Here is a 23,489-nt window from a genome sequence, read left to right as displayed (position 1 = left end):
TTGCAGCAAACAGGAACTGTAGTGTGCGTTCATTTCCCTTCTGGCGAACCCAGCTGAAAATAATAACAAAAAAAGGTCCGGCAGCATCTCAGGACGAGCTGAGCCTTTCGCCTCGCTGCCACGCTCGGTCTCTGCTAGGCCACGCTTAAGAGGTTTGCGGAGGTACTTTTAGTCTGCGAAGGCTTTCACGCAAATAGCTCGTTTACTTAAAAATCCGGGGAGGGCAGAGGGGCCACAGAGCTTTTTTTTTTTTTTTTTTTTTTTCCCCTTCATCTTCCCATTACTTGTCCGACACCTTGTAAAGAGGTACTGGGAAGGCAGGTTATTATGCGCTGAGAACTGGTGTGGCAACTGTTGCTTGCCCTTCATTAACTCTGCTGTTTAGTTGAACGACTTGACCTGAAGTGGCTGGAGCCTCCCGGGAAAAGTTTTCAGTCCTTTTGTTGTGTGGCGGTGGTTTTCTTTTTCTTTTTTTTTTTTTTTTTTTTGTTTTTTTTTTTTTTTTAACAGACTTCCCCACCGGAGCAAACCCCCTGCTTTTCCCATTTGCTGCCTGGTGCCCTGAGGGCGACGAGGCTGAAAGTTTAGCAAGTTCTGTGCATAACTTCACATCAGAGGAGCAAGTGCGTATTTCCACCCCCCTTACACACACTCCCTCCTTTCTTTTTCCTCCTCCTAAACGCCTCCTTCAAGTTTGCAGCTGGGCAGGACTCCAAAGGTGCAGCAGCAGCAACAAGCCGGAGTTCAAAGTTAGCAGAAAATTGCACAACTTCCAGCTCATCGCTACGCTCGGTGACTATTAACAAGCTGGAAGGCGCTCAGGGAAAAAAAAATAAAAAAAAAAAAAATAGGGGAGTAGGGAACACCCTCGAATTCTTTGGGGATCGCTGATGTTATGCTTCTGCCGCTGGGATCATGGCTCCCTTTGGAAGGAATTTGTTAAAAACCCGGCATAAAACCAGGTAAAGAGCGTGGGTACGCGGAGGAAAAGGGAGGGAGGGATGGGATGGATTGCTTTTGTACTTTTTATTACTTTTTTTTTTTTCGGTTCTGGGGTGGGGGGGGGGAGGATGCCTTGCTGCGGCCGGCCCCACGCCGTTCCCGGGAGCTGGAATTCCGGGACTCACCTGCGGCTCCCGGGAGCCGGACCGGAGGGAAGGAGTGTTTCCCCCCGCCCCGGGGACCCTTTCCCCTCTTCTCTGCGGCTCTTTGGAGTCCTGGGCAGTATTTTGAGTGAGGGCAGGAAAGCTTTTGCTGACTTTGAACCCCCCCCCCCCCGTCCAAACCCCGGCGGACCTGGGAAGTTCCCCGTGTGACCGAGGTGAGGCTCGGCGGGACCGGGAGGGAAAAGCTGGCGGGGGGGGGGACGACACGGACCCGGAGCCCCTCACCCTTCTCTGGGACAAAAAAACCTGCCCGTGTTTCTCCCGGGAGGGTCGAACCGGGCCGGGCTGCGGTTCCCCGGGAGGGGAACCCGTCCCCGAACAGGGTGGGTGGGAGGTGGGAGGTGGGAGAGCATCGCTCTTCCAGCCTGGGCAGGGAAGGGAGGATGGGCTTTGGGGGTAGCCTGTAGTCTGAGCCGGACTTGACTGCCTATGGGTTTGTTTTTTGGGTTTGTTTTTTTTTTTTTTCACCCCCCAAATATTCAGGGTGGCAGCTGGGGGGGTCGTTGGGTTGGCGTCTGCCAAGTCGCTGTATGGGGACTTTGCCCCTCAGGTTGTGGGTGCTTCCACATGCCATCACGCACGCCAACTGGAAAAAAGAAGAAAAAAGAGTTATGGAATCATTGTAAGGGCTAGGGTGGCACTGGGTTTCTTAAGAGTCAGTTTGCTCAGACCCTATGGAATTTACGGTGGGCGAACCCGCCTAGCTAAGTCCGAACAGAAACAGATCGCTGGAATTTTGGCTTGGCGAGAAACTCAAAAATCACTTGTAATCTCTTCCCCGCTTTGACTGGTGCTCTCCACTGAAAATGAATTCATATTTAAGGGCACGTAAGGGAGAATCTTTTTCAGAGGGAATGTAATTGGACCCTAAAGAGTCTTGTAAAAATGTCCTGAGTTTTTCCAGGTTTGCCTTTTGGTTTTCCCATTCAAGACACTGAAAGTTATTCAGGGGGGATTGTATTTGTTGGGATTGTGTGAAAATATTAACTTAGCGTATTACGTGGAACATAAATCAGAAAGACTCTAACAGTCAAGGTTTAATAAATAGGATACTATTTTAGAATTATTAATATTGTAGGTTACTGATTAAGCAGTGTATATTGTTAATGTGCCTGGAAACAGGAAAACTTTGGTGTATTTCCCACGTGGCCATTTTATGCTTAGAAGATCTGGAAAGGAAGACATGAACTTTTACATGAAATTGCTTTTACATAGAGCTGTAAATGTATTACTATTAGAAGTTTTGCTACTGCCATCAATTACCTGAACAACTGTGTTAAATCACAAAGCGCAGTTCCACTCTGTTCAATGGTGAAACTGTTTCTCTTTTGACTGTTTAAAATATCTTCACACTAATTGCATCGATCTCACTGTTGTCTGCTGATGGGACACCTTATTCCTCAGGAAAAGAAAGTCATAATCCAAAACTTTAAATAGGCAATAAAAATTAAAACACCAAAGGAAGCATTACTGTGAACATCTAGTACTTTCTTCTCATTTCACCCTCCCCTTCCCCTCACCCCCCTCCCCCAAAAAAAAGAAATTAATGCCTTTAATGGCAGAGAGCTGTTGTGGCAATAACAAGGGGCTGAAAGTCTTGTGACTACAGAAATGGGGTGGGGAGGAGGGGTGTCAGGAACAAAGCAAACTACATAATTCTTCAGATGTGTTATTACCTCTTAAAATATTTAAATTTCTCTGTATTTAACGTTAGCTTTTGGTACTGAATTTTGAGAATTAAACTTTGCTTATGCCATTAGTAAAAGGGTCTTGTAGTATGATTGAAGAGCTGTGTAATAACTCTTTTTTCATGATAATTGTATCTTTGTGAAGTCATTTGAAACCTTGAAAAGGGAGTCAAGTGAGCTTAAAATCCTTGACTCTGTTTAGGGCAGTAGTTGGGGAGTCAGAACTTGTGGCTTATTACCTTGTCTTAGTTTGCCTACCTGTAAAGAGGGACCAAAAGGGACATGCATATATGTCCATATTTAATCTGATGCTTTGTTTACTAGGTCTAGTGCTTGTCCATCTTTTTGAGAAGCTCAGGTTTCTTGCTTTTTCACTGAAAGTTTTTAATGACCATTTGCTATATGGTCATTAAATGCTATATAAATATAACTCTTGAGAGTTACAAGATAAGTAAATGAGGAGTAAAATCTATGTTTACAGGAGGAGGACATAAACCTAAGTCAAGGCAATGAAGGTAGGTGGAAGAAGAGCCAGAAGGAAAACGAAGGCGTTACAGTCATTTGCTCAGATAACAAGATGACACCTCTGTAATTAGTGCTTGCCTTGCAGCATTGCCCAGAGGTCCCAGAGCAGGGTCCTATTTCATAGTAGACTCTTCACATCCAGATCACAAAATGTCAGTCTCTACCCCTAAGACCTCAGAGTTTAAACAAAGAGGTTAGTTACTCTAACTGTATCTCTGCATATGAGGTATTTGAGCAAGAGCCGGGGGATGTTGGCGGTGATGCCACGAGCCTTTAGCGAAAGAAACTGAGATTAAACCGCAGGAAGACAAAACCTGTGTTGAGCTGCTTCTAGTATTTGAATGATCTTCAGTCGGTATTACGCTCTCGGGCTGCTGAAATCTCACTCATGCAGAAAGACAGCACAAGGCCTCGGTAATCATTAGATCCCTGTAAGCCCTGATTTGATTTCAGAGGAGCAGCTGCTAGGAATGTGGCCCCAACGTATTTTTTCTTGGCCAGGAAGAGAATGAGTGATATCTTGATTTTTTTTTTCAAGAGTTATGAGGAGTTTTTACACTATTCTGCTTTGACCACCCGTGACAACCAGAAATAATCATAGTCCCCAGAGCATGTACGTGCTTGTCGGTGTGTCCCTTGGAGAACAATACATCCAAGAGGTAGCAAGGCCATGCCCCACCCACCTACAAATCCAAATGTGCTCCGCAAGGAGAGGCTGTACCCTGTAAGGCAAGAGAGGAAAAAGGACTTTTTCCTGCAGGACTAAGCCTCCGTAACATGGATACACTCAGGGGCATTTATTTTTATGCCAATCTCTTAAAGATGCTGTTCTCTGGAACTGTGAGGAATGCGCAGCTCACCTCACACTTTGGAAGTGTGGTGATGTGAGGGAATGCTCAGCCAAGGATGAGTAAGAGACAGGGCACCGAGTTCTTCGCAGGTGTTTAGTGTTGGTCTGGCACATGGCACTGCGCAGAGACAGAACAGCTCCCTGTCCAAATACGAGCAACAAATACAAGGCATATATACTCGCAGCGTTTATGGACCAGGGTTTCACATTGTATAGAATTTCCTGGTTGCTAAGTAGAGCAGGAATCTATGTCCCACTGATTTTCTATAAGGTTAGGACTTCTCTGCTCTTGACTGCTGGATTTGGTCACTTCTGAGAATGGCTCTTTAGGTTCATTTAACTACTTCAAACGTTACCCATCACCTCAAGGATACCTGGATCTATCATTGTCTCATCTGCCCAGTGATCTCACACCAAGAAAGCCGAGTCCATTGCTATTTCTCTTTCATTGAAGCCACTTCCTTGGGTTTTTCACATAAACCCTACCAAAACTTGTCGAAGCTTTACTGTTCCATGCAAGTTGTAGCCAGGGAAGTTGCAAACGGAAAGGGAGAGGGTACAGATAATTCGTTTTCTTCACGTAATTGTCCTTGATGCTGTAGGGCTGTCCTGTTAGGCACAAATAGCTTGAGAAATATTTTTGCCAGTGTAATTCATACTGGTCCTAAGTTTACCACAACCATTTGTATGCTCTGTTGACATACAACACCTCTGAACCCCGAGTACTGTTTGATGGTGAAACAGTTGTCTTACAAATCTGTTATTATTTAAGTGTATTTATTGCTTTTGTTTTTCCTTCCTGGTTTTTTCCACCGTTTACTGTCAATATCTCAGTGCCACAGCAGTTAGCATGGTGTTTCCGTACAGGAGGCAAAGATTTCCTTTTCCTACTCTTCACGTCTGCCTCTCTTTGGTCTGCTCATCTCTGGTTCAGAGGTAGAAAGAAAAACTATATATATCCATTCATTCGTAGGGATATAGAGGGAGTTCTTCCTGTCCTGACAGTCAGAGGCCCCTCCCCAGTGAGAGAAACATTCAATTATTCTCTCTGGTTTTATATTACAGTGCAGGGTAATGAATTAGATTAGAGACTTCATCTATCTGATACTGACCTAGCATTACCATGTTCCCTCCCTTCCTCCCTCCCTCCAGTAGCTTCTCATCGCACCTAGTTAGCGCAGTGATTTGAGTGTGGCTCTGAACATCTCTACTGCTCTACGGTTGAGTACACTGCTGTACATTTCAAGCCTTGGTGAAGCAAAACTGAAAATGCTCCGCATTTAGGTTTGGACTGGAAAAGCTCTTGGAGATCAGCTGCTTATCTGAATGAACTGTGTATGACCCACAGTGTAAGTCTCATGGGATCATGTGAGATGTCTAATAGTTCTCCTCTTGGATGAGCGTACCCGGAGAAAAGTCTATAGGAAGCTATAAAGGTGCTTTTTGATTCAAGACTGCCAGGCATTTGGTATGTATGTTGGAGGGGGTAGGTAAAAGCTTATTTAGAGTTAGTGGTACCATCTGTGTTAATGGTGCTTGTTTGGTAATGGTGGAACATGTTCTTCTCCATATTTTTACTTTTCCTTGAGTGTGAGATGTATTAGTGAACTACCAAAGACGTCGTTCCTGTTTGAGCCAGAGTTCATACGTTATAATTTATTTTTCTGGTCTGGCTTGTCAGCTTTGTCTCGGGTCAAAATGGTTGCATACATTTTCTAATAATCTTTGTACATATTTGTTCACTTCACTTTCAGGAAGAGCTTTTCGTCTAGCAAAACACTAACCTTATTTCTAAAGAGTTAATTATCTACTATTCCAGGAGGGCAGACAGCTATTTCATTCCAAAGGAGTAAATAAAATGAGTAATAGATGTGTGTAATACTACACCATCTAAGGGAAGAGCATTACTTAGGTTAAGTTGAAGCTAATCCGAAACACTAATATAATGTAGAGTCAGGCTGAGAAGATATATTTCAGACAAAGAAACATGTTTTTAGTAATACGGAAGAAAAATCTTACTGGTCAGTGGTGATTTCATATTTTACTGATGAAAAATTAACATTTTGCTTGCAGAGAAAAGAGTCAGACATGTTGCTAAATGTATAATGATTTTGGTAGAGAGATATAAGTTTTCAGAGATGGGGATTTTTAAAAAATTCTAATAACTTTAATAAAAAGTCAGTGATAATCACAGAGTAGTACTTCCTGATTGACTATGCTCAGAAAATCTTATTTTTTTGTTTTGTTTGTTTCATATGATGAATAATAACAGTTTAAAATTATGGTCTTACGCTTTATTATTTGCAAGCATTAACATCATGTATGCTGTACAAGCCTTAATTAGTTTGTCTAAATTCTATATTTAGCATGTAGATAAATCCTTATTAATGGTGACAGAAAGGATGATGCAAGATAAAGTTTTTGTTTGAGACCACACACTAAGTGAAGCCTAGAACTGAATGTTGGACATATTGGTACCCAGTCATGTTCATGGGTAACTGAGCTATTATTGTCACTTCTACTGTTTCTCTTATGTGTTATGATTCTCTCAAGATGGTGACTTTCTGTCTTCTTCTGTATTATTACCGTGCTAGCAATTCCCCAAGTATCACACAGGACACAACAGAAAGAGTCAAATGGTTTCAGGATAAACAGAAAGAAAGAGTGACCAGTCAAACGGAATTAGAGGGGAAAACAGATGACTGAACTTACTTGTGTATCACAGGCCAGAACCTTCCTCTACAGAATGTTGGTACTGAACAAACACAGTTCAGTGTAATTTGCAGGTAGGCAAGATACTGTATTACAGACAAATGTCATGCAGGGTTCTCTGAAAATTTCTATCAGATCAGTTTGCATGTGGTCTTTTTTTTTTTTTTTAACAGCTACTTCATGCCTATGTCTCCCATTAGAACAAATTACTTAGAACTGACAGCAGTAGTGTTTCTGTAAATTCTGGTGATGGCATTTTACCTTCCAGGGTTGTAAATTTTCTATAGGCCTGCAAACTTCTTGCAATAAAAATGAGAAGTTTTCATAAATCCTTTCTCATGCTTGTGTGTTACACATAAAAATAAAAGTCAAGAGCTAATTAGTGGTTTTGGAAGCTGCATTTTTTGGGGAGCCTTGTCCAAATGCAAACTTTTTTGAGCACCTTTCTGGAACTTGCCTCAAATAGGCACCAGAATGACCCACTAGTTGCCTTTTCCTGTCTTGACCTATCCCGAAATGCACTTAAGGTGCACGCGTTGTAATAGTGATAATGATACCGACTTGTGACCTCAGACAAATGATAAGCATACTTAGTTTTCCTTAGCTGTAATTTGGGTGATAATATTTACACGCCTCAGGAAAATAAGTAGGGCATGACTAGACAGTGTAAAATCTGTAGCAGTGCAGAGTGTAAAGGCAGTTGGTGGGAGAGGTATGAATAAAATCTGGGAGTTCCTTGTTTCTAATTCTTGTACAGTCCACTAGAGCTGGCTGCCACGCAGAGAAATGAGAATACTCTGTGGATTGTTTAGGTTTGATTTCATATGATTCACTGGGGAATTTTCAACGGTCTACAGTCTTTCATAATGTTACAAATGGCTTGTGAGGAGGTTTGTAACATCACAGAAAGGGAAAGAAATAAAAAAATGCCATGTGTATCCTAACAGATTTTGAGGTGGTTTCATGAGGTGAACATAAGGAAAGAAAGTTAACTTTTGAAACCAAAAATCAGAAGGGAAGGTTTTCACTGGTAATGATAATAAAGTTGTCATGTAATTATATTTTTAATACTATGAAACCTAAGTCCTGGTATCACGTGGACAGGAATAAAAGACACTAAATTTGAAAGAAAATTTTCCAGTGCAAGTTTGGCACACCTCTCAAATGCACTTTATTTAAAGATGTGTTTCTCTTTCACCAGCTTTTTCCTATTTCCCTCTCACTCCTGTCTGCCTGAGTACATGTTTGCCTCTGTCAATTTGAAGCATTTCATTTGTAGTTTAGATGCTTTCTAGACATACATTTTTTGAGTATTAGCATAGAAGAAGCCAGGCTACCAACTTATTTCTTATATTGTAATCCTGGAGGTGATGTAAACCTCTGTTTTCCTGGGCTGGGTTTCACATTCATCAGTCAGCTGCAGAGTAGTGATAGGAGGAAAATGTATTTATACAGAGGGTAGGTGTTTGCTGAGAATGAAATAACTAAATATAATCTGTCTGTTTTGAGGGTCAAAACTGTCAATCTGATTAATGTGCTTTCTTTATTCTCCATCCCAATCTGTTCTCATTCATTAATGTAAAGAATTTTGAGTTCTGAATTTCCCATCATAATGGAAAATATAGTCAGCTCCCTTGAAAAGCACAAGATACTTATTTTGTCCTTCTTTTAATAATACAAAACTAATAAAGCTTAAAATGAATATGCAAAAGCATGTTTTTATGTTCGGGGACAAAATCAGGTTTATAAAAATGTAATAATCTATTAGAACAAGTTTTGTTTTGGTCAGGTATAAGTATGTTTACCTTACTTTAACTTGTAAGGATGCATGACCTCAGTGGAATAATGTAGTTGTGTGAAGACTACTAATTTTTAAGAGAGTCTGCCCTTGGGTCTTGAACCTGCAATTTGCTCTGTGTTAATAGATTCCTTCATCCATGTGGAACACCTTAGTTTTCTTTCCCCAACCTCCTCCAAATTCAAAAGGATTAGTTCTACAGAGGGTAGTTTCCACTGTGAAAGCACTTTTAAACTACAAAATTTTTCAGAACAACAGTTGGGGCACTGTTTTGATGACATAAAGTATGCCTCATTTGTCATAGGAAATTATCAGATTCTGCTCGCTAATGAAAGAGTGGCTTACTGATACTTTTAAATGCAGAATCATACGCTGATTTTCAGCTGCTTTTGTTTCTGTTGGCTTCATAGCTGGTAAGCTGATGTTCTGAACTGTTGCTGCACTTGAACGTTACCTGTTGACAGACTTCCTCTTTACTGATTGCTAAGGCACTAAGTGTACTTGTTTAACTCGACTATTGCCTCTATTTCTCAGGGCCACTTTGTTGTAAGTATCCTGTTTTACTGAAAAGCTACAGAGCTTTTCAGTACAAATCCAGTTGTCTAACAAAAAATTAGGATTGGTATTGACTTTACTGCACTTTCCCAGACTTCTGGTACTTTAAGGTCTAGACAGATAACTAATCATGTTTGCTTACCCATGAAGGCCACTACAGGTGTCAGACAAATATCTGAGTTATTTTTGGAACTGCAGTTGTGGATGGTCACCGTACTTACTCTCACTGACACTCATACTGTTCATAGGATTCAGGTACACAGTAAAACACAAAAGCGAAGCTTCATCTTACTCAACTTGAGCCATTGAAAATTTAGGTATCTAGTCATCTAGGTTCTCTTTGTAGTTAATGGATACATCTAAACACTTCCAGAGGGCAATTCATTCAGCCTTAGACAGGCTTTCAGTATGGGATTAGTCACCCTTTTGGAGGTGCCTATCTTATGCCACTGATTACAGAGGAAGGTCAGAAAATTATCTTTGACTACACATTTACATTTTAAATAGCTTAAGGTAGATGACATGAGCTCCACCCCAATCACTTTCAAAGGGAAGGGCTCCATGGAGCATGCTCAGACTTTGTAGAGCACCTAATTAACCATCTTTTGTACCACTCATTTTAGAAATTAAAAAGGGAATAGTGAATGGAGAGAGGTGAATTAGAGGTGGGCAATGTATTATTAAGGGAGAACCATCCTAATAGCATGGATGTCTTCCCTGTCCCTGCCACAAAATTTCTATGTGATGCTGGGCAAGTCACATAAACCGCAGTTTACAAAAGTGGTTGCTCACTGCGTGTTCCTCATTTGCTAATTCAATGTCCTGTAATCTGTTTTGCACAAGCGCTGAGGAAAGGAAGTTTATGGATGTCCTGCTTTGGACATCTCTGTAGATATCATTTCAGTTAGCCAGAGTGGGAACTTAAACAAGTGGATAGCTTTGGCCTAAATCTTTTTGAGCTTCGGTTTGTAAAAGGGAGTTCTCTCCCTACAAGACTATGCGGGGATAAATTCAGTAATGTGTCAGCTTGTGAAGCAATTGAATATCTGGTGACAAGAGGCATATAGGAAAAGATTAAATTAAGAAATGTGTCTTCTATAAAGGGTACTACTGTACATAGGAGAGAAGATATAAAATGGACACATACTGAACAAATGTAAGTAATAACAGCTAGATTTATGAAGGAGACTTGGGTACCTAAATGTCATTGTGGTCACCTAAGACAAGCTTTAAGATCTTCTGATGTTCACAAAATTATGACAAAATCCTGAGGTAGTAACATGTTGACCGGCAGCACTCCCCAGCCACCTATTCTCCTATCCTGTCTTACATGGGTCCTGAAAACCCTGCAGTTATGTGCCCCCCTCACACCTTACCAAAATTAAGGAGGCAGCAGTCTCTCAGCTTTTTTCAACCACGACGTCCCATCCAATAGCCCTGCTCAGAGCATGTGCGACACCACACAAAGTGCAGCCAGGCACGCCGCTGGGCAGAACACCCCTGTGAGATGCCCACACTGGTGTCCTCAACAAGTATCTGTCAGGAAAGCCCTGTCAAGTTGTTCTAAACTGAAATTCTCTCAGTATTTCCCGTTACAGCTGTTCCATTTTGTGCTGGTTCACATGAGTTACAGCAACCCAGAGAAAGACAAGGATTTGTGTCGAAGGCTTCAGTGGGAGAAGGGGGATCAGGCTTTTGGTTGCTGTTTTAATTAATATTGTATTTTTTGTGCAGTGAACACCTGAATGTAGTCTAACAGACCTAAGTCCTACCTTTTTGTTCATGTTTCTGCCTACTGTAGGTCAGCTCCTGCTGAACTTGTTGGTTTCAGCAAATCCCATTGTTTGGAGTTGAACTCTCCTGCAGCACTTTTTGTGGAAGTTTAGGTGTCCAAGAGGCGATTATGAATTTCAGCAGTGGGGAAGACACCTGAAAGTTTTAACACTCAGTGTCTGCAATATCTCAGTACCTTCTGTGGTTCTGCAAAACTGAATATTGTGTATTGTATGCATTCAGGTGAGGCAGGGGTCCAATGTAGCGGAGAGAATGCACCTTGCTATGGATACACTGAATCAAATTCATTTTTGTTGAATGAAGTAGCACGGAAAACTTGAACTCCAATGCTTAAAATTTTTGAGTTCTTGACTGCAACTTAAGCATATTTCTTTCTGCTAAAGTGCTTGTGCGTGCTAGGCACGTATTCAGTATATAAATGCATATATGACAGCTTGTGTTGTATGTGATCATGCAATGCATAGCTGTAGCACGTAAGATATACTGTCACATATCTTATTATAGATCTAACCTGTATCATCTACATCTAACATACAGTAAAATATATTACAACCGCCAAATCATCGTATATATAAACAATGTGCCAAAATAGCCACTTCTGTAGATTGCATACACATGTACCTACGTATTACAAAACTGGGTACACACAGGGTTCTTTAAAAGGCAGAAGTGACAAACAGAATGTGAGCGTGTCACGGAAGAATGCTAAATATGTACATTTCTCCAAACATCACAGCGTTGTTCGCATGGCAGAAGGAAGAATGCCTTCATTCAGCTGTCACTGCGGTATCCATTCAGCTTATGAAGTGTCTTGTTAGAAGTAAACTGCCTTTTTATCCTCCCTGAGCTATGAAGTCATCTGAGTTGCTCATATGTTGAAAGGATCCCCACCTGCAAAGACATTTGGATGTATGAAATAAAGAAATGTTGGATTAATTTGAATGTTGACTCAGTCTGGCTTTCCGTGAACTAAAGACAACAAGTAGTTTGCAGTGTCTTTCTGGTGTCCCAGCCCTCTTGGGATAATCACCATTCTGCTGTAGATGTGTCTCGTAAAACTAGCCCCATTATTTCTTGGGCCTGCCTTGGTCTTTGGCCATCGACACCTGGGCTTGTTTGGCTTCAGCTGTGCCCACTGCAGGTTTTTGGCCCACACCTGCTCCCACTGTTCATCACAAATCTTTTGCCATGGGTTACCGTCTTTTCAGCTGCATCAAATTTTTGAATGATTTCTTCCTAAACTGTTCAATCACATTCAGGTGGGTTATCTTAGATGGTTTAACAAGGCCTTTATGGTCTAATTCATCATGACTCACGTGGTTTGGAGGTCAGCTCAAGCAGCTCAGTTCGAGTGGGAGGGATGTGATGGCCAACTGACATGGCTATGAGCCTCTTCAGGTGGCCCCAGCTGGAAACTCATTATCTGTACTCATTAGCTCTGTTCTACAACAGGTTTGCAGCTTAAGTCACGATCATTCAAATATTTTAGGTTTCACGTGGCTTTTTATCTGAATCATGGAATGTCTTTCCTCTGTAGTCAGGTTCCTTCATCTTCTCACAGCTAAAAATTGTGTGTGTCTGCTGCTGGACACCGTTCTCTGTAACTCTCTCTTGCCTACGCTTTCTTCTTTACATTAATCCAGTGAATTTCCCATTGCTCTTGATCTTTATGATCCAGCATTAACCTTGCTTCCAGACAGCAATTCCTCCCTTCTTGCCTTCCCTCTCCTTATTCCCCAGCTGGCTAGAACTAGTTTTGCAAGCTCTTGTACCCTCTTTAGCATATCCCTTGCCAGGGCAGAGCACAGTTGGTAAGGTTAACAATTTATTTCATTTGTTCAGTAGCTTCTTCAGGGAGGATGTGATGATATTTCCGAGACCCTATCAGCCTGTGTCTGACTAACTACATATTGAAGCATTCATTGATAAGCAATTTTAGAAAATTACTTGAAAGCATAAGCTGCACAAATCTCTCAGATTGTCAATGGACACTAAAATGCTTCAGGTTTCTTTTTTTAAAATTTATGTCCACTCTTCTTGTTAGCATAATTATGTATCTAGTACTTAATTTAGCTCTTGAGAGTGAAGATTTATGTAAGAGTCCACTTCATCATCTCATCTTTTTTCCTTTCAGCTCTTCAAATACTGTAAGTAATGGAACACATTTGTCACTGAATTATCTTTCAGAAAGTTTGAGAGAGAAATTTTGAAAAAAAAAAAAAAAAGAATTGATTGTAAATGAGGTCTTGATAGAACCCCTTTTGAGGTGACATCTTCAATATAATTTAATGAAAGCAAATGAAATGGGGAAGCTCATACAGTATAATTTCAAAGAGGGGTGGTTTGCTCTGCAAAATTTATAGCAATAAATACAGAAGAAAATTAAAGCCCATCCTGCCTTTCTCACTCCTGGCAAACTGTAAAGAGATACTCAAACTAGGTTTTAGGATATACAAAAAAAGCTATTTTGAAAAATCATTAGATGTCAAAAAGTTAAGAAAGGGTGATGTTTGATGAGATGGCTGAACAGATAGATGTAAAGGCTTGCTGTTGCACAAAGGGCAGTCCTAAGCCCCCTTTCCAGGCTCCCGGCCACTCTCCCATTTCCTGTCCCCAACTCAGGGAGCACTACTCAAAAAACAACAAAAAAATTTTCCTCTTCCCCCCCCCCCCCCCCCCCCGCCTTTCCTTTTTTTTTAATTTTTTTTCTTTTTTTTCCTTTTTTTTCTTTTTTTTTTTTTTTTTTTTTTTCCCACCCTGGGTTAGGTTGCTGTCAGTTTATCAAGCTGGAAACCTTTGGTTAAACCAGCCTATCTGGCACAAGCAAGGAGATGGGAATGTCAGGTGGACATCAGATTGCCTAAATTACTTAATGATATTTTAAGTCATACAATTGCAAACCTATAAGACTAGATACAGAGGTAAAAATAGTATTTAGGATGATCACTTTCCTACGGTAGTTATCTTGTAAATAATTTTATATGTTTGGGGGATGGGTCTGGGGTGTCTTGGGGTGCTTAAAAAACAGAAGGTAAAAATACTGATTCCTACAATGTTCCTCTTCAGAATCAGGAAGCACAGTGTCCCAACTCTGAAATTCACCACAGGCAGCTGCGAAGAGCAGCTGCAGAAGCAGTTACAGTAGGTAGCCACCAGGAAAAGACTATAAGGAAGAAATGCTTTGCTGAGCCTGAGTCCAGCTTGAGGATTGGTGAAAAGAAGCCAAGTCCATCTGGACTTTCTTTCCTTTCCTTGTGAATGAGGTTAGCATCTGCCTCGCGCGGTACTACCAGGAGTAGAGAAGAGGTACCCTGAACTGTTTAGGCCACTCGCTGTGTGTAAGGGTTTGTGAGAAGGCAGCCATCCCAGCCTCCTTTAGCCCAGGGACTATTGGGAAGGTGGCACAAAATCTTATTATTTCCTTGTCTGTATGTTGCTCCTCTACGCAACTTACCTTACCATCACTGGTCTGTGTATAGTGCTCTTTGTTCATGTTTTGGCAGTCCAGCCCCAACGTCAGAATGCTTTGTGTTTATTTCTTCCCTGGGCAAGATGTCAACAAACCCAGGGGAGAGAAATAGTGTATGTTTGCCTTTCAACAAAAGCTGAACTGAATTTCATAGAACACCACCACCACCACCACAAATCGTGCTTTCAACCCTTGGAATTCCCCTCACTTCTTTGATCTCAAAAGCTCATAAACAACCAGGGTGCTTCTAAAAGGCAGTTATAAAAATTCTAGTGGGAGAAGTCAGATAAAACAAATTTCTATTAGCTGTAATAGCAGCACTAACTTTATAGTTTAGAAGCCTGTGTTCTAAATGAGCTATAAATGATTCTGCTTCCTCTGTATTATTGAAAGTGATGGAATTTTAGACACGTTCTGTACATTATTAATAGGAGCCCCATAAAGCTCATATAGTGTTACCGTGCTTAAATACGCATAGGCACTTAAATAGATACAAGAACAATATAGAGAATTGTATTTTTGCAATGTAGCAAAATTCTTGTGGTAGATAAAAAGTACCAGTGGCATCTTTATTTGTCAACTAGTGAGAACTACCCACTGGCCAAAATTAAGATGTAGCATTTGCTATGTTGATATTCCTAAACTTTGCATGTTGCTTACTGACACTGAGGAATTTGCAAATGCCCATCTTCCCATACCCCCCCCCCATCGTGGTCTAAAGAATTACTACCACTGGATATGTTTGTTTTGGCTCTGGAGTTTTTCCTGGATCTTCCGTTCGTGTATCACAGCTGCTTCCTCAGTAGCAGTTGCAATATACACATCAAAGCATGTTTTCCCAGTAAAGCAAATTGTTAATGTTATTGTTGCTCGTCTTGGAAAATATTTTGGTGGACAGCTAGCTCTCCTCTCTTCTCAAACCTCCACTGTGTCAGGCCACCACAAACACAGACCTGATACGATGAACGTGTTCCCTCTCATGACACTTTGTGTACACAGCACACTTGTTGATGTTACTCAAAGCAATTCCAAACGTTTTTTGACTAATATCCACTTACCAACCTTATGACTTTGAATATACAATGGGGGAATGATGATTTGTCTGACAGGAAGGGAGATTTAAAGCATAGATGTAATTTATAGAGAATGTGTACCCTTAGGGGGAGAGGAATAATTTCAGAGGTAAGAGAAGGGAAGAGGCCGGGGCCGACGCAGTCTTGTCTGACTGGAGACGGCAGCCTCTGCGCTGGTCTGTAGGTTAAGTGATTGGGAGCGTAAACATCGTATAGGGCAGAGCTAATAACTGAAGGGGAGGACTTGGTAGCCTTTTGGTCACCTTTGCTGAAAATCTGCACTTGGACTTTGCAAGTGAGATTTTGCAAAACAGTATCGGCCACCGGAGCAATGACGCGGAGTTATGTCGTCGTTAAATGGGGGGCAGGGCACTGTTCAGGATAATCCACCTTAACTAGCGCTCTTATCTAGTGAGAAAGGTGTATCTTTCCTCTTAAAATGTCTTTTCTTTCTTTCTTTCTTTCTTTCTTTCTTTCTTTCTTTCTGTTAGTGCAACATTCTGTGTTAGTGCAATTTCTTGGCTTATTTTCTACACAGTACAAACTCTGCTATCCATCTACTTACCAGATGATAGAATCATTACTGCCATTCCTTCTTGGTTCTTTTTGTTGGTTGCTTTTATTTCTTTTACATCTGTTTTAAGTACTGTCATGGGTTTTTTGCCTTTTTATTTTTCTTAAATATTGGTCCATGTTCAGGTACCTGTGTTCAAGCAGTACAGTTATTAGAATGAAGTGAACAAGTTCCCATGGGATTTTTACTGAAGTCTGACATTGCAAGTCAGCAAGAACTCTGGTGGGAATGACTTATTTGCAGTAAAATAATTGCCTTAGAGAATTATTTTTTTAAAAAACTATCATATCTTTCATGTTATTCTATGACAGAGTAGTACTAACCCATTCCAATCCAAAATTATTTAACTGAAATTTGTCATAGAGCACTAATATAACATAAAATGACTGGATGAACAGAAATTTCAACCATATATCATTGCTGAATTATAATGTATGCATTTTTGTACAGTAGCTAACTGAGGTGATGGCATTCCTCTGCAGAAGGGATTAAGGAACTAGTTGTAGTTTTAAGTGCACAAATGATAATTGATGTAGGAGATAACTTTCAACAGCTGTTGCTAATTAAAATGTTTCATCAAGGCTTCCTGACAGTATGGGAATCTTGCTGAGTTAAAAATTTATGCATTTAAAAAGGAATTACAAAAAGAACATAAACTTATACTAGGGGAAATGTGTTGTGCATAGCTAGTTAAAACATCCTTTGTTTAAATTGTTTTCTTGTTTAAAATATATGAAATATTTCAGTTAGAAGATCTGAACTACTGTGTACATGTGTATGTTTGAAAAATGTCACATGAATATCTAGATGCCTAATTTTATTTTATTTTTAATAAATGCATATGTACATTTCTGTAAAGGAGGAAGCTTTATCACAGAGTACCGTTGAATGGATACAGAAACAGATGGTAGAGAGAAATTTAAGTTATTTCTTTTGAAAGAATTATTTTGTTTTCACAAGTTCTGTGGTGTTCTTTCCAAGTCTTCCTGCAGCATTGGGACTACTCTGATTGTCTATAGCGATGGGTTTTATTCTTATTATAGTTAAATTACCAGTCCTGCCTTGCTATACTTTTTAGCTAGACATTGCCCTGACTTTCGCGTGATGCACAAGGGAAGAAGGACCAAGTTCCTGACACGTCATGTATGGAATTTTTATCTTCTACATAATATGGACGTTAATATGTGCCTCCATTAATACTGTTTTTTAGGGATAGGTAAGGGGAATGAGAATGCACTTAGTTAATAAGCTGTCTTGAATCCCTAAGGCTTTGGACTAGTTCCAGCTTCATTGGGTGGTGAGAGAGTAGATACTTCCTCATTGCTGCCCTTAGGAAACTCAGAATCGTGTAATCTACTCAGGCAGGAGGCATACCGAGTATAAGATTTGGCCTTTATTGCTTTTTGAATGACATTACAGAAGGTGACAGAAAGTTGAGAAAAAAGGTGGATTAAATGTGGATAGTCTGAATAAACTTAGTAGGAACTTCTAATATGATCCATTTGTACCTGAAAGGTTGAAATACTTCTGACCTTAGCTTTCATATAGGCCGTGTATTCTTTATAGCTTTAATGTTAAAATCACTGTCAAAAATCTGTTTGGATCAAATTAAGTTAGAGTTTCTTCCAAGCAAGGGCTGCAACACATGGCACCAATAGCTTTACTTTTTTGCAAATTTCACAGATAAAAATCCCACAGAGCCAAAATATGTTTTGTTCTTTTCTTTCAGAATGATCACCCACTGTCTCATATGCTTTTACTGAGAGAGAGAGATATATATGGTAATATGCTGAGATTTTGAAAAATAAATAATAAAAGCAACATTATCATTTCTAAATGGAATGTGGTGACTGATAAAATAATTAGCCCTTATATACCTTGACATGTAAATGTCACTGGTATCAGAAGCTCTCAAATGACATGTAGCGTATATACTATGCTACAAATGCAGGTTGTTTGTATCAGGTAGGTATCCCTGTAATACTGGCCTCTTCTTATTTCCAGCAAGGAAGTATAATTAAAAGCCATCAAATTTCTTTAATAGGTAGCTATGGCTGGGATCTGAGACACAGAGATAACAAGGTTATTAGCGAGTGCTTAAACAAGGCATGTGTTCTCTGGGCCCTTGCACATGGAAGAAACATTTCTGGGTGCAGAACAAAGAGAAGAGCATAGCACAAATACACACCTGCCAAAATCCAGGTGGGCAGATTTGCGTGCCCCAGCAGCATGCTGAAAGACCATCCCCTTGAAAACACGGGATTATTAAATGCTTTTGTGGCAGATGCCTCTTGTTTTCTTAGGATGTTTTATGCCGTTGTGTCGCAGCGTTTTCAAAAGAGAGCAAGTGGCTCAGCGGTTGAGCCTGCTTGGCTGGGGGATCGCTGCCCACCGTGCAGTGTGGCAGGTAGAGGAGGCAAGAACGTCTCGGTGAGGAGCTGGGACTTTACAGCCCGAGAAAGAAGGGAGAGCCTGCTGAGAGGTGCAGGGAGCACCTGCCTGGGTCTGCCTGAAAGTTTTGTGTTTCTCTCCAGGGAAGCCCCGAGATGGCAGACACCGAAGCTCTAGGCAAGGGCTTCACTGCAAGGATGCTGTAGGCAGCAGGAGGGTTGTCTCTTAAAGCCTTTTTTTCCCCTGTTCTGTCCTTTAGCCACTTTTGGTTTCTCCACTGAAGACGTGAATTGCTCTGGGCGGTATCTTGACATAATGTAGGGGTTTGTTTCTCAGGAGTTTAGCTTTGGTCTTACTCTGGGGAGGTCGTGACAACAGCATACCTACCGGAGAGCTCTGGCCAGCTGAGGACCCCGTCACGGCAGCCAGTCAATCCGAAACCACGGTTATCGTCCGATTGGCTGAAGAGTAGACTGTATGTTCAAACGCGCTGTTGAGAGGGTCTATACTGTCAATAGAAGGCTGCTTATAAATTATTGTTCCGTTGTTTTTTTTGCATTGCAAATGACAGTTGTGTCATGTGGCTTTCTGGGTTTTCTGCATGCTGGAATGTATTTATGCCAGCACAGCATCAAAGAGAAAAAATAGATGAGGAGAAGAAAAGATCTCAAAAATACAAAATTTCATTCATTTTCTACACCAAAATGGACTAAATTAGTTTTATCATCTGCAGCATAATACTGGAAACAATCCTTCTGACATAAATAACTACAGATTATGTGCCACTTGCAAATGCAATGATGAAAGAACAAAAGGTGACATTATTACACTAAGCACAAGAATATTCCAACCCACAAACATTTGTACTAACAGATACAACTGTATGACATCTGATTAACAGCAATTTAATTCATACATAATGAGTGTAAGCTCTTCCATCTCTGAAAAATGAGATTATAAAACATGATTTCCCCAGTAAATTGGTGAAAAAGTGACTAAGCTATTTCACACAAATGGCTTTCCAGCATGAACTCTTTGATGGCAAATTTATAAATTATGAAGTTGTATATATTTTCAAGCAAAGGATTAATGTATTGGTTTGTGTGCCATTTATTTTCCTCTGCAGGTTTTTTATTCCACATAATTTATTTCAACCTCTGGGAGGAGACAACTAATACAATTTCTGATTGTAAATATAATCTCAAGTTTTGAATCCCTTTCCTAGCACAAAAACTTTCAGTTGGTTGCTCACATTGACTTAAAATTGGTTCAATTGTTCATGTTGAATTAAAATTAGTAAAGCTTTAAACTAGCAAGGCGTTCACAAAAATGTCCTGGCTGTGAAATTTCTAGCAATTACCTAGGTATTTTTTAGTTACTCAATCTGGTTTTTCCTTGGGGTAGGTACATCAAGAAATATGGTAATGTTGAGAAAGGAATTCCATTCTATTTTTCTGCAAAAGTCTACAAAAAAAATTATTACAGTGAAGGAACAAAAGAGTTTTATCTATGTTTTTTTCTCAACAAAGACAAAATTACCTTTTAGTGTCAACGATCTATCAGAAACACTGTATTAAACTGATAACAATATGATACATAAATGATCTAGTCCCAACCGAATGTTTGCTGAAATTAGTAAGGAAAATGAGCATCTTGTAAGCATAAAGGTGAAATTCTAAAAAGTAGGGGGATCCCTTTATTTGTTTGGCATGTTTGCTTATAAAGCTATATATTGCATATTTAGGAAGAATGTAAAAATTTTCAGGAAGGCAAAGAATTATGTGTTTGAAATGTATGTTTTTGTGCCAGACATCCCTTAAAGTTAGTGAATATCAAAAGTGCTGCTTCCAGCATTTAAGCCATCTCATATTTTGACTTTGTGCAACATACGTACATGTTTTTGTTTTGTCTGTACATTGCTGGAATGTATTACCTTTCTTCCCCTAGGCCTGAATAATAAATTAATGAAGTGTCTATCTGACATGTAACAATCAGCTTGGGCTGACACAATCAAGACTTTGTGTGAGGTCTCTAGCATGATTAGAATGTTTTTTTGGGTCATGATGAAGGGAAGCAAAGAGCAAGAAAGCATGAAACTAGCAATCAAAACAAACAAACAAGACTGGAAATGTACTTTTGACCATTCTTAAGCTTAAATTCCCATCTGTTTCTGAGCAATAAGTGACTTTGCAAGAAAAGATAGACTTGCAAGTTGTTGTTATCATCAAGGCTTTAAAATCATAGATGGGTAAGTAGAACACTTCAGTGATTAATTCAAAGAAACAGAGTTCAAGGCACACCTGAAAGCTTTAAAGCCTGTTTACAGCAACAGCAAGAAATTTTGAAAAAAGTTAAGTAGTTGTCTAGCTAGTTTTGAAGAAGTTGCTACTGAAACTGTTTTTCAAGAAAGCCAAACATTTAAACTGGAAAAACACCTTAGCTATTGCAGATTCCTTAATTGATAGGTTATTAAAAAATGATAGTTCTTTTGTTTCCTTTACAAAACTGCAGGATGTGAAGGCCAAGGAACCAGTAAATATGAGAAGCTTGCCTCTTCATTAAAATGACTGTCTAAAAGCAGATCTTATTGCTGAATATTGTGATTTTTAGTATTACATCTCAGAAAAAAAACCCCAAACCACCGTGAACAACAAGCTTTTATTCCAGACAAGCAGTTACAAACTGCATTACATCTTCCTTAGCATTGAAATGACTTAATGGATTTCCTTGTAAATAAGAGTAGTAAATAGAACAGCAAATGGAATAGTCAGAATCTAAACTAAGCTATGAAGTCATAATGTGTAGGTCCCATGTTTAGTTATTTTTATTAAATCTACTGCTGTCTGAACCATTCTTGTTACATTTCTCTCGGACAATAAGCCTGAATCTGATTGGATACTCTCACCTGTATTTAGCTACCTGAAAATGAGCTATTTAGTTGAAGGTGGCCACACAGGTCTCTTGTAGCTAACGAAAGAGAGAAATAGCTTCATTTGAGGAATTATCCTGATGATCATAGATGGTTTAGGCTCTGGTGACTGTTCTTGGAGGTCCAGTCTCCTCTCATGACAGAGAGGAACTTTGATGGTGAATTTATACAGAAATCTTAACTTTAAGATGCTTAAGTGAGATGAATTCCACTTTGTATATGCAGAATCTGCTCTTCCCTTTCTATGAGTAAAGCGCAGCTTAACAAAAGATGTTTCCTAGTATTAGCATCTTCTTGCATCCTGAAAGTAAGTCTTAATAATGGTTATGATGTGACTGACATGCTGAAGCTTTATTTTTGTTTGGCACTACCTGAATTAACTATGATGAAAGAATAGTACAATAAATTTTACTTAAAAGGTCCATGGTAGGCCACATCACTTTACCATTTTTTAGTGAAAAATAATCAGGAACACTTTTGATTTTTTAGAAGATATTAGAATTCCATGGCACTGTAAGATTATAAATGACTTGCTAATTCTTTTTGATTAAAAAGAAAGATCAAAAATTTAAGGTGGCTACTGAATAAAAATGAAGATAATATATATTGTGATGAACACATGGAAAATATAATGAAAGAATTTGCACTTTACAGTTCTGTTTTGATCTAAGAATTACAGCAATCTTCAGGATTTCTTTTTTTTTCCTCTCCTTTTCTGTAAAAGGTGACAATATAATTACAAGGTGTATGTTACATAAGCTATACTTGCATATATATATTTGAGTATATCTTTTCATGTATAAGCTACTTGAGTTCTTTGTGTACGTGCATGTGCATACATTATCCATTTGTGCAGTGCTACTCTTAGTTATGGACTTCAGTATGGTAAATACACTGTCGACAAAGTAAAGAAGAATTCTTCCCCCAAAAGCTCAATGTAAAGTCCTGGTAGGCAGGTGCATCATAACTGAAAAAATAACAGGGGGTGATAAACAACTACAAAATGATTGAAAACAGTAATTTAAAAATGTAATTTTACATCCATATTGTTTGCAGAGATCCTGTAGAGATTGCTTTACAATAAACAATGCATTTCCATCAGAAGCTTGCTTAACTCCTGCTGAAGTCTGTGGGAAGTCTGTGTAAAAAATGGGTATAGCAAAAGTATTTATCAGTATCCTAATACTATGGGGTACATAGGGCTTTTCAAATTTATCTGAAGATTTACTAATATCACAGAGAAAAACTGTTTTTATAGGAAAGCTTTAAAGGAGCCAGGGGGAGAAGAGACAGTAAGCTTCTGCTTAACTCACATAATCTGTTACGCGTGGAAAATACTGACTAGGAGAAAACATGGCATCCAACCAAAAACAAGACTGGGGGAAAAAAAGAGGAAGAGTTTCAATGTGCGAACAAAATGTACAAGACTCTCAGAAGAATGTTAAAAGACTGAGATAACACTCATTTCCTGAAATATATTTATTGATTACAAAAAAACAATAGGAAAGACATACTCTGAATTTACTGCCTTAAAGCCCCAATCTGCTATTTCTTACATTTTTATGCCTTTCTTGTTTTTTCTGTCAGTACTTTTCTAAATTGAAATTCAATGACTGGTAATACACTTTTATTTCTAGGTCAATTATTTATGAATCACTAGTGAACATGGTTTGAGACACTGTATTTTTGATAATTTATTTTGCATAGTTTTATGCTTAACACATAACGTAACTGTAGTTTATCGAGTTTTTTTCTTTTTATATCTGCAGTATGTAAAACAAATACTGAGTAATTTTACAGTCACAGCTGACTTACGTTGCAATTATCTGTTTATGTAAGTTTCATTTAACTACCAATCTGCAAAAATATTTCTATAGCATCCTGTATTCTGTAAACCTAAACCCACTTACAGATACTGACTTTTTAGCATGTGATATACTTAACAGTAATGCCATTTAATCTGGT

The 23,489-nt window shown here is 39.3% G+C and overlaps 1 protein-coding gene across 1 annotated transcript in view; it reads left to right on the top strand.

The window, feature by feature from the left end:
- Window positions 1–653: 653 nt before the first annotated feature.
- The window catches only part of RASSF9 (Ras association domain family member 9), a 28,298-nt gene continuing 5,462 nt past the window's right edge, over window positions 654–23,489 (top strand). Inside the window, exon 1 of the mRNA XM_049792422.1 lies at window positions 654–962. Within this exon, the coding sequence (XP_049648379.1) occupies window positions 916–962 (47 nt within the window). The 5' untranslated portion in view covers window positions 654–915. The remainder of the gene's footprint in view (window positions 963–23,489) is intronic.

This window comes from Accipiter gentilis, chromosome 34 (genome assembly GCF_929443795.1).
Source record: "Accipiter gentilis chromosome 34, bAccGen1.1, whole genome shotgun sequence".
Classification (NCBI taxonomy): Eukaryota; Metazoa; Chordata; class Aves; order Accipitriformes; family Accipitridae; genus Astur; species Astur gentilis.
Note: the sequence above shows the minus strand (reverse complement) of the source record. Positions and strands in the feature narration are given on the sequence as shown.